Source organism: Danio rerio, chromosome 11, assembly GCF_049306965.1.
Source record: "Danio rerio strain Tuebingen ecotype United States chromosome 11, GRCz12tu, whole genome shotgun sequence".
Taxonomy (NCBI): Eukaryota; Metazoa; Chordata; class Actinopteri; order Cypriniformes; family Danionidae; genus Danio; species Danio rerio.
The window spans coordinates 9261321-9273735 of record NC_133186.1 but is presented as its reverse complement, the minus strand read 5'-3'; the positions used below and the strand labels follow the sequence as shown (position 1 = coordinate 9273735).

Here is a 12415-nt window from a genome sequence, read left to right as displayed (position 1 = left end):
GTGATTTGAGTGGGGAATCATGGGAGTTGTTGTCTTCAATCTTAGGCCAACCTTCCCTTTGTTCCCAAAATACTGGAAAGAATTAGCAGCTCAACTTCACTCACATCTGCTCACCAATAACATCTATGAGCACTTTCAGTTTGGATTCCGCCCCAAACACAGCACAGAAACAGCCCTCACTAAGGTTGTTAAAAATCTTCTCTTAGTTTCTGATTCTGGCTGTTTGTCTATACTTATTCTTTTAGACATCACCGCTGCTTACAATACCATTAATCATTCAATATTACTGGATCGACTGGCCTCAATTGGAATCGCTGATAATGCCCTCTTCTGGTTTACATCTTACTTAACTGACAGAAAACAGTTTGTCTGGTTAAAGAAGTCGCTCTGATTCAATTCAATTCAGCTTTATTTGTATAGCGCTTTTACAATGTAGATTGTGTCAAAGCAGCTTCACATAAATGGTCATAGTAACTGGAACAGGGTTTATTAGTGTTTAAGTTCAGTTCAGTTCAGTTTAGCTCAGTTCAGTGTGATTTAAAATCATTGCTGAGAGTTCAAACACTGAAGAGCAAATTCATCGATGCGTAGCTCTACCAATCCTGAACCATGCGAGCCAGTAGCGACAGCGGAGAGGGAAAAAAACTTCACCTGATAGAAGAGTGAAGAAAAAAAACCTTGAGAGAACCAGACTCAGTTGGGCACGACCATTTTAATTTCTCCGCTGGCCAAAAGTCATGTGCAGAGCTTCAGTCACCGCGGCAGCTCTGATGCAGTCTCAGTCACTGATGGTGTTCCTCAGGGATCTGTATTGGGTCCTCTTTTATTTATTATTTACATTTTACCTTTAGTTCATATATTTTGCTCGTATGGCATATCAATTTTCATTTTTATGCTGATGATACGCAAGTTTATGTGTATTGAGAATGCTCAATCTCAGCCCCCTCAGCTCCAATATTACTAAATGTAAATGTCTGCGAGATGTTAATATGTGGATGACCAGCAACTTTTTAAAGTTAAATGCCAGTAAAAGGCGACGCAGTGGCACAGTAGGTAATGCTGTCGCCTCACAGCAAGAAGGTCGCTGGATATTTCTTATAGCCGGGTCCCTCAGCTCAGCTGGCGTTTCTGTGTGGAGTTTGCATGTTCTCCCTGCGATCGCGTGGGTTTCCTCCGGGTGCTCTGGTTTCCCCCACAGTCCAAAGACATGCGGTACAGGTGAATTGGGTAGGCTAAATTGTCCATAGTGTATGTATGTGTGTATGTTTCCCAGAGATGGGTTGTGGCTGGAAGGGCATCAGCTGTGTAAAAATGTGCTGGATAAGTTGGCGGTTCATTCCACTGTGGTGACATCGGATTAATAAAAGGACTACACCAACAAGAAAATGAATGAACGAATGCCAGTAAAACTGAAGCCCTTCTGTTTGGCTCTAAATCAGTTCTTTTTAAAGCTCAATCCTTAATCTATCAATAATTCTCCAGTTAATCTTACAACCCATGCTAAAAGTCTTTGGGTTATACTAGATGTTTATGCTTTCATTTAATTCACATATTAGTAATATTTCACAATCTGGCTTTTTTCACTTGCATAACATTGCAAGACATCGCGTTCTTCACTATCCAAAAAAAGTACTGAAGTGCTTGTACATGCTCTGGTTACATCACAGATTGTTTATTGCAATTCCCTCCTATCTGGTATCCCTCTTAACCAACTTCACAGATTACAGTTAATCCAGAACTCAGCAGCTATAGTGTAGTCACCCGCTCGCGTGCTTCTAAACACAAAACTCCAATTCTCTTTCACTTGCATTGGCTTCCTGTTCTTTATCGTGTATAATATAAAAATTATTTTATTAACTTACAAAGCTCTTCACAACCTGGCACCCTATTTCCTCTCTGATCTTCTTCACTGGTACGCTCCATAGAGCTTACTGAGATCTTCTGCGGCTGAACTGTTGTCAGTTCCAAATTTTAAGATGAAATCATTTGGTGGCAGGGCTTTTAGCCGCATAGCACCACAGTTATGGAATTTCCTGCCGTTAGATATTCAGGTGGACTCTATCTCCAACTTTTAAATCCCAGTTTAAAACCTTTCTGTTCAGGATTGCTTTTAATGACTCTCTGGATTAATATTATGTTAATTACTCTTGTCTTAGTCTTGTTTTTATAATGTGCCTGTGACATAATGTAAGGTGTCATTGAGTGCTCTGAAAGGTGCCTATAAATTCATTCATTCATTCATTTTCTTGTCGGCTTAGTCCCTTTATTAATCCGGGGTCGCCACAGCGGAATGAACCACCAACTTATCCAGCAAGTTTTTACGCAGCGGATGCCCTTCGAGCTGCAACCCATCTCTGGGAAACATCCACACACACACTCATACACTACGGACAATTTAGCCTAACCAATTTACCTGTACCACATGTCTTTAGACTGTGGGTAAACCGGAGGACCCGGAGAAATCCCACGTGAACGCAGGGAGAACATGCAAACTCCACACAGAAACGCCAACTGAGCCGAGGCTCGACCCAGCGACCTTCTTGCTGTGAGGCGACAGCACTACCTACTGCGCCACTGCTTCACCCAGGTGCCTATAAATAAAAAATGTTAAAAATATATTATTATTATTATTATTCATTACATTCTATGAAACTCCTGTAGAAATCATGTTTGTAGATGAGCTAAACTATTCAACACTTCTTATTATGGTAGTATGAAGCAGATTATAGGTTATTGCACACTGAATCCGAAATTTCCATCTGTAATTTTCACACATTTACAAGTAAATTTGACCTCAAGTTGTGTGAATTGTTTTAACACACTGCCTCCAAAACTTTCGTCCATCATAAAAATACAAATAAATTACTTTTTGCATCCGGAAAAGTGCTTTGAGAGGTGTTTTGACAGTTCAGAGCCACCATTGAAGCAAAGTTCAAAATACAAGATGCTGTCATTTAAGCTACAGATTATTTTATGCACTGTGTTATCATAAAGTTAAGACAGAATGTGAAAGACTTTTGAGAACCCCTATTTGCTGAATGCAGTGACTGGTGCATCTCTGTGTGTGTGTCCATACATTTGACATACTTTCCATAGACATTATAATAAAAAAGCATTGTCCGCTTTTAATCTGTTGTTTCGACATGTCAACCCGGCCACCATCTAGGCACTGCCAGTTTCTGTTCAGGATTGGTTTAAATAAATGAATGTGTGAAGTATCACAAGTAATGTATTAAAATCCCATTGATTTCCTAAAATAAACTTTGCATTTTGGGATAATGCAGTGCAGCTCTTTGATAATGAGCTGAACTCTCCTTTCTCTCTATGCAGTATTGAATGAACACAGCCCATTCCTCTTTCTTTTTCTTCTTTGGAGAAGAGAGAACAAAGTATGTCAGATTCAACTGACTCTGAAATGTTTCATGTTTTTTTGTAATGGATTAATTAATACGCATCGGACTCAGTGTGCAAGGTTTGTTCACGTCACAAGTTTTTCGCATATGAATATGAAAAAAGATCACGTGAAAATTTTGGACTTTAGTGTGCCAATATTTTAAGGCTGAAAGTTTTTGTAACAAGTGAAACGAATGCTGAAGCAACTGCTGAGAGACGTGCGCAACATGCGGTGAAATCTGTGTAACTTTTATTGTAATATATACAAAGTAAAATAAATGAATTTATATTTTCTGTTATAATGCTGATCTTTGCAGTACAGTATGACATAAGATATTAAAGTGTCTTTGGTGTTTGGTTCTTTAAATCTAAATTAGAATCAAAGGTGTATGATGTCAATAGCATGGCAAAACAGGACACGTTTTATGTTCCTTGTTAAAATTGCTTATTTATCTGCTTTCTAAAAATACATAGCAACCTCTTTTAGTGATTGTTTGTTTTTATTTATTTATTTATTATTTTTTTTTTTGGTTGTTTTTTTTTCTATATTTTAATATAATAAATCTTTAAATAGTAAGTGTTGCTTTAATTATAACTTAAAGCATTATTGATATCTGCTACTTTTGCACACACAATCATTAATCTTTGTTCTGTTTTTTTTTTATTCTATGGAGTTATTTATGATCAAATCAGACATTTCACAATCTTTGATGATAGTGATCCTGATAGAAATACAGTTAACATTATAGTTTTCTTTAAGATGAGTGTGGCATGAACAGCCTTTAAAAGTGTAGTCACCATTGTACTGTTTCATGGACAGGTTGCTGCTCTAGGCCCCTTCTGATTGTGTTCCAAGCCTATGAACTCTGCCCTGATTTTCTCCTCACTTATTTTGCCCTGGTCAGTAGTAATAAGCATGATGGAGAATTTCACCTTTCTTACTGTTTTATATTTATTTTATTTTATGAATAGTACACATGCAGCACGGTGGCGCAGTGGGTAGCACAATCGCAGTCAATTGGCATTTCTGTGTGGAGTTTGCATGTTCTCCCCATGTTGGCGTGGGTTTCCTCCGGTTTCCCCCACAAGTCCAAAACCATACTGCAGGTGAATTGGGTAAGCTAAATTGTCTGCTGTGTATGAGTGTGAATGAGTGTGTATGGATTTTTCCCAGTGATGGGTTGCAGCTGGAAGGGCATCCGCTGCATAAAAAATATGCTGGATAAGTTGGCGGTTCATTCCGCTGTAGCGACCCCAAAATAATAAAGTGACCAAGCCAAAAAGAAAATGAATGAATAGTAGACATTCTTCATCCGCTGGTTCTAATCTCTTGCTTTTCTTGACATTGAATTAACTTCATTAAATTGGTGCTGAAACCTGGAAAGAAAGAATAACACATGGTCAAAGAGGTGGAGAATTGCAGTTCCCATGAGGACGTGCTGGCAGGAAATTCCTCTAGTGGCACTCCACTAGTTGCAGTGGTACAGGAGGAACTTGCCAGGAGGGATGGATCAACTCACTGCTTACTGAGTTGTGAAGGGTTAGCTGCCATCCACAAGGGAACAGAGGGAATAGTGCCATTCAACGGATGCCAGGACCTGCTGCCGTGATAGAGAGAAGAAGTGGGAGCAAGGCATTGGAGAGATTGCTGTTTGGCCCAGTGATAGTGCAGCATTACTGACCAACAAGAGGTGGCTTAAGAGGGGTTAGAGCAGTTATACTAGTACATCAACATGTGAGGTGTGATGCAACTACTAAAGCAGAGCCAAGAGATATGGGAGTAGAGCAAGTCTGGTGGCCCAATTGAAAAAGGCCACCGCTTGTGTGCCAGACCAGTCTTAAAACCAATGAAAGAGTTGCGTAAAGAAAGAAAAAAGTAGGTGACAGTGAAGGATGAAAGAGGTCTAGTATTACAACCAGCATGACATTATTTATTAGCCTTTTCATGCCATTGTTAAATGTCTATTTGGTGTTGTTTTGACATCAAGTCTTGCAAGACTTTTTTTGGCATGACGTTTTGACATCAAGGAGCCACTGGATTATGTTCCATTGGATTTGAGAGGTTGGAGCTGTCATTTTGTTGTTTACTTTTTCAAGACCCTCCTGTTTCCCTAAAATCTGCTAACGCCTTTTTCAACTGGGGTCAATTTTACCCTAGCAATTTAAAACCTCCAGAAAAGGATTTTATTTTTATTCATTTTATTGTGTGTGTGTGTGTGTGTGTGTGTGTTAGAGATGTGCGGATGGGCTATTATTTCATCCGCAACCGCATCATAAAACTCATCATCCGTCCGCCATCCATCCGCACTAACATTTTTGACCAATTTTTAAAACCGCACCCGCCCGCCATCTGCTGACTGAGCTCTTTATTTGAATGGCTTATTCCTTTTTATTATTAAATGAATGTTTCTTTATTGATTATTAGAAAAAAGAGAATGAGTTTAATGACATGCAGTTAATCCAAACGTGCAAGTCAAATCCAGCATTAATTAACGCTTTGAAGTGACACTAAACAATACGAGGACGTGTCTTTTCACTTGATTCGATTCCTCGGTCCTTGAGGTTTTTTTTTTTTTTTCGTCCTTCCCTCGCATCCTATAGGGGTGGAAAGACGAGGAAAGAAAGCAAGGGAAGGAAACGAGGATACACAAATAAGAAATGAGAAGCACCCTATAAAGCTCTCAGAATATCAGCAGTGAACTCCGTCTCCAATCGGTGCACAGGGACAAAAATAAATAAATAAATAGCCTAAATGAAACGCACTGTACTGTACAATTTTTTTTTTATTATAGTAGCCTAATAGAAAACGCCTTTTGACACATCATTTCAACATTCAGACGAGAGCGCCTGGCCTCTAATGCGCCCTGCTGCACTGAAGGAGCGCTCGCTCACAGCACTTGTTGCTGGAATGCATAGAATTCTCTTGGCAAGGTGCTGTAGACATGGGAATGACTGCCTTGTTTCTCCCAAAAGGAAAGTAGATTTTCCTCTGCTGATCCGTCTATTCTTAATTTTGTAGAGGAAGACTTCTGTACTTCATCCAGAATTAGTGTATCCGATTCCTCCTCTCATTCTGTGAAGTCAGTCCTAGGCTTTTTCGTTGGTGCACCAGCTATGTGTACAAAAACAGTACAACCGCCCACCACCCGCCCGAATTTAATTAAAATATTATTTTTTGTCACGTCATCCGCCCGATCCGCGGTTTATCTGCGGATTCTGCAGCTATAACCGCCATCCACGCATCTCTAGTGTGTGTGTGTGTGTGTGTGTGTGTGCGTGTGTGTTCGCGTGTGTGTACTTGTGCGCGTTTGCATGTCCAGAAAAATGCAATATAGATGTAAGGAATTATTTATTTAATTATTATTATTAAAGAACACCGATGTGACAAAATGTGTACAGGGCATTAAAAAAATAATTTCATGTTAATTTTATTTTTACCAAGTTTTCCCCATTGAATTAAAAAAGCCATTCAATCTGAAGGGGGGAAAAAATATGTCAGTTATGTATGCACATACGTTTAACATTGAATGGGGTACCCAAGTATAATAGGAGGGTTAAATCACACAGATAAATTTTGGTTGTTTCCTCCAACAAAACTATTAGATGCTTTTGAATATTTTAAACCATTTTTAGAGTGAACTATGCCTTGAATAGACTTTGTGTTATCATTATTGAAAAGTCTTCTCCAACATTACATGTTCCTCAATAAGTCAGGCCTCAGGTAAAACTTTGGCCTGATTGGCTGAAAAGGGAAGAATAGCACTCGCAGACACTCTGGAGAGTTTGTTCCTACTGATAAAATAAATGCCAATATTCAGTAGACATGGAACAGATGATATCTGGACCCACACAGGGACTCCGTTGTGTTCGCTAAACTCGATTTGTTGCTGCTGAGCATGTGAACTCCTTTCTCCATTAAAAACAAAGTATGTGGTGTTACCAGGGAGCCCAGATCAATATCTCAAAGATTTTGTGGAGAGTTCTAAGATCTCCAGCAACGGTTGGTGTAAAGAGGATATGATTAAAATTGTAAAAAGGATTACTGTGCGTTTGGAAAATGAGCATGATTTAACAACCTGCACAATGTATTAGTGTAGGTCAGTAGTTTAACAGGCCTTATGTTGCAGTTAAAGATTTGGATTTTCGAAGTCATGCTTCTTGAACATAACATCATAAATCCTGCAAGCCCAATAAGTTTCAAATCGTGTCTACTGTATGTAAAGGTATAATACGCTAAACTAAATTGAACCCTGAAAATTAGACTGAATTGTTTCAATTAACTAGAAATTCTATAAGCTGCTTTGACACAATCTACAATGTATAAAGCACTATAAAAATATTGACTAATTCGTAATAAAGGCAAGTGATGTTTTGCGTCTAAATCATATGCAGTATCTAATTAAATTAAGGTTATTTGTGAACAAGATAAACCGTTCTACTGTGAAAAGGCAATTATAAAGAACATGTTAAGGATAAAACATCATCTAAGTCTAAATGGTTAGGGTTGGGGTTAGGTAAGGAGAATGAACTCCCAAATTATGGGCAGGCACATTAAAATGTTCTCCTTTTTTTTAGATTTATATAATCCAAGTGATTAGGGATTAAAAAAATCTAATTTCCCAGAAGGGAAAAAGCCCCTTTACACACAGTGTCACTTTACACACATCAGTTGGGTTTAGAGTTTAGGGTAAACCTGGGTTGTTTTTACTGAGAGTCAAAGTATTAAAAATAGTATTAATATTAGTGGTGGCACAGTGGATAGAATGATCGCCTCACAGCAAGAAGTTCACTGGTTCGAGACCCGGATGGATCAGTTGGCATTTCTGTGTGGAGTTTGCATGTTTTCCTTGTGTTTGCATGGGTTTCCCCCGGGTGCTTTAGTTTCCCTCACAGTCCTAAGACATGTGATATAGGTGAATTGAATAAACTAAATTGGCCTTAGTCTATGAGTGTGAATGCAAGAGTGTATCGGTGTTTACCAGTGTTGAGTTGCGACTGGAAGGGCATACGCTACTTAAAAAAAAAAAAAAACATTTGCTGCATAAGTTGGTGGTTCGTTCCGCTGTGGTTACACCTGATTAATAAAAGGACTAAGCTGAAACAAATATGAATAAATTAATATTATTAAATATTAGTAAAAGTATTAAACCGTAACTAAACCGTTTTCAAATTTGCTGGATGAAAAGACAATATCTATTAGGGTTAAGGTTGAGGGTTGACATGCTTTTTGTTCAATAATGCAGAGAGGAAAATGGTATCGGTTGAGGTTAGAGTTCAGGGTTGATGTGAATTATTCTAAAAAAAAAAAAAGAACAACAGACGAAAGACAATGTCGGTTGGGTTTAGAGTTGAGGATTGACATAGTCTTTTCTCAAAAAAAGCAGGGAGGAAAGACGTTTGCCACTAGCTGGTTAGGGTTAGAGGTTGATGTAGGGCAGGGGTCACCAAACTTGTTCCTGGAGGGCCGGTGTCCTGCAGATTTTAGCTCCAACCCTAATCAAACACACCTGAACCAGCTAATCAAGGTCTTACTTGGTATACTTGAAACATCCAGGCAGGTGTGTTGAGGCAAGTTGGAGCCAAACCCTGAAGAGACACCGGCCCTCCAGGACCGAGATTGGTGACCCCTGATGTAGGGTATTCACCTTTGGGGGAGTCGGGGTTACAAAATTGAGGGGCTAAAACTTCAAATTATAGTTTAGAGTGAAGGGCTGTCAGGTCTGTCATACCATTATGCCTTGTTTCCTTTGAGTAGTACAGTTCTGTACTCCACTGCTTTCCTTCAATCTGGAGTCACTACTTAATTTTTTTCTGTTTATGTGTATTAGAATAATCAGTCTTGTGATTCCTGTCTAATCAAATCACACAGAAGGTAAATCGCATCATAATGAACTACCTCAACACATGGACAACTTATAACTGCAGCAAACTGTTTGGACGCATTACAAGTGTCCAAGATGTCCTAAAATCTTTACACTCATCGACCCAGAGACGCATGTCACTGATGTGAAGAAGACAGATGTTTACTGTATGATGACTGGAATGGCAAGGTTCACGAAACCTTGAGTATTTTTTTTTTCAAATTTTAACAGATTTGTGTGTGTTGAGCATCAGTTAAGACAATGTTAGCACCTGTTACTTTAATTGTGGGAAAAACTGGAGAATTAGGAGCTTTTATCAGCTGATTTCAGCTTCCTGGTTTAAAATGATTTTTGGGACGGGATCAAAATCGCAACGTAGCGCAAAACTGCAAGTGCAAAGATGACGCGTCTGTTTCTCATAATTATTCATAGCAGATATTTCTTATCCTATGAGAAGAGCAGACTTCTTAATTATTCATGACTGTGCGTGCTTTCTGAAGGCAAGGCAGACCTGCCAGTGTTAAGCTGTGCGACACGGACCCACGGCACACAGTATTTAGCTGTTAATGAAGGGTCGTATGTGTTTGTTTACAAGATCTACGCGGTTTGTTCCAAGTTTTTTCCCGTGATGCTGATACAGCAAAGCTGTGTGTGTGCAGCAAGCTTTTTTTGTCAGGAGAGCAGTACGAGAATTGGAGAATGGTGAACGTTGTCTTTTATTGCCATGCTAAAAGACTAGAAAAAGTTGTTTCTGTCCAATCATGCTACTTTCGACAGTTGTTCAGTCAGATTTCAAGCCTCATCACAATACAGAAAATGCGGTAGTGGGAATACGCAATTCATTACTTTTAGCTGCTGACAGACGCTGCATCTCTTTACTAGTTTTATTTGACCTCAGTGCTGCCTTCGACACTATCGATCAAGTTATCCTCATAGATCGCTTATATAATACGGGTGTCCAGAGATAAGCTTTACAATGGTTTAAGTCATGCCAGTTTGTAAATATAAATGCTTTCACTAGTCAGGCCAGTAAAGTATGGGGTGCTTCAAGGATCATTTTTAGGCATGTTTACAATATATATGCTCAGCATCCCAAGTCCTGTGAAGAGATGATGCCAACCATAAAGGACATTAAGAGGTCTTCATAACCCTGGACCAGGCCGTATCCTGAGCAGATCCTGTGGTGATCATGAAGGAGTGGAGAGCATGAGACTGAGTTCTGAAAGACGAGTCTTCGCATTGATCTTGTGGGCCAGCCTGAACACCCATCAATACCTTACACCTTCAGCTTCTCCACAATGGACGTCCAGCGTTCTCCAGCCCTCAGCACAGAGACTGCAGCTCTGCACAAGAAGTTTGGCCAGAGGAGAAATCGCCGTGCCCAACAGAGCCTGGTTTCTCTCAAGGTTTTTTCTTTCACTTTCGCCAATTGGTGAAGCTTTGTTCACCACCTTGCCACTGGCTTGCTTTGTTTGGGACTTGTGGAGCTGCGCATTAATGGATTTGCTCATCAGTGTTTGGACTTTCAGCAGTGAAAATTAAATCACACTGAACTGAACTAAATTTAATTTTAACTGTTAAAACTGGACTGACACAATTTCAATTTAGTAGAACTGTATTAAGCTGCTTTGACACAATCTACATGGTAAAAAGGCTATAGAAATAAAGATAGATTGAATTGAGTAACACAACCAGTACACTGTAAGTATGGATTGTAGCAAAATATGTGCGAGACCAGTGTGTGTGGATGGTGATGTATCATGCATTTTAGAGAAAGGAAGTCAAAACAGCAGCCTGGGCGAAGACAATTTTCATTCCAAAATGCTGTTTTAAAACAAATATGCACTAGTGTAAACACAGCAAAAGAGCCATCCACTCACATGAGGAGAAATTATTTGTCTGTAAAATCGTGTCATGGTTTTTAAAAAGGACTTTAAATACTGTCTTAACTACTGTCTCTTTCTCTGGTTCTCTCACACAGGAATATTCTCTATTGTTTGAGCAGACAAACTCCACGCTTCTCTATCCTAAAGGATGCCCTGGAGGTTTCCTGGCACAACAGCATCAGCCATTCCCAGAATCTGGTATACAGCGCCATTAGTTCAGCTCAGAAACTTGTGCAAAGTGGACTCGACCTGTTTGAGAATGAAAATGACAACCTAAAATGACATCTGAGGGAACGCACCACAATGGTGTCAGAATATGACTTAAACACCTGGATCTTCTAGCCAATACAGACATTTCAGTGGGATCTGAAGAAACTTCAGAAAGTACCATTATTAAGTGCACTATTAACTAGAGGAATCTCTTCAGGCTAATACCAAGTTACTGTTTTTATTCCTCTAATGACATTCAAAAAGTTTGTGGTTTTTAACATTAGAAAAGAGTCTGGAAGCTAAACTCTATAACAAGGAGGATCGAGAGCTTTTGTTTTGGGGAAAAACACCAGCAGGTTTATCACTGTTTCCAGTCACATAAACCCCAGAGGACAACTGGAAACTGAGACTCGAGATTTGTTTGAGGTTTGTTTATTGAAACTTGATGTTTGAAATATGTTTCACAATTTTAAAAAGAAAAAAGAAAAGAAAAAAAATAACTAAACCAGCCCACCATTTAGTAAATGGCAAGCAATGACCTACAGTAAGGAAGAGGGGAAATGCTGTGAGTTGCAGTCAACATGGAGTCAAACTTCATAATGCAGAACTTGATGATATATGTTTAAAGTCACCATGAATTTTTTTTTTCTTATTTTACCATACATCTAAGTGAATATTTTCTTGAACAATAAAAAGTGTCATATGTCACATAATTATGACAAATACCTTTCTAATATAATCCTGTTGAAGCAATCTATCTAAAATTACATTCTTGGAAATAAAGAAACAAAATTCTTTATTTCTTAAATTTTGTACTTATGGCCAGTTTCCAGTGAGTGGGTCGCCATTATCAGGTCTGCATTTCCACTGCCAAAAGGGTACCAGTGGCACGGTGTATGATAGAAAGTTTCATTCAATGTCATTCTCGCTTAAGAAAATATCAAAGTAAAGCTATACAGGTCGTTCACATATCCTATATAAAGCACTTCTCACAAAACAGATGCTTTTTTACACGCAATACGTGTGTATAAATGTTCATTACTAACCTTTCAACTAACATGATTT

General features: G+C 38.9%; 1 protein-coding gene across 9 annotated transcripts in view; it reads left to right on the top strand.

Annotated features, from left to right (window-relative positions):
• The window catches only part of naaladl2 (N-acetylated alpha-linked acidic dipeptidase like 2), a 635527-nt gene extending 623112 nt beyond the window's left edge, over nt 1-12415 (top strand). For all 9 annotated transcript variants that reach the window (XM_073916359.1, XM_073916358.1, XM_073916357.1 and 6 more), the window contains one exon: nt 11236-12415. In XM_073916359.1, the coding sequence (XP_073772460.1) occupies nt 11236-11422 (187 nt within the window). In that variant the 3' untranslated portion in view covers nt 11423-12415. The remainder of the gene's footprint in view (nt 1-11235) is intronic.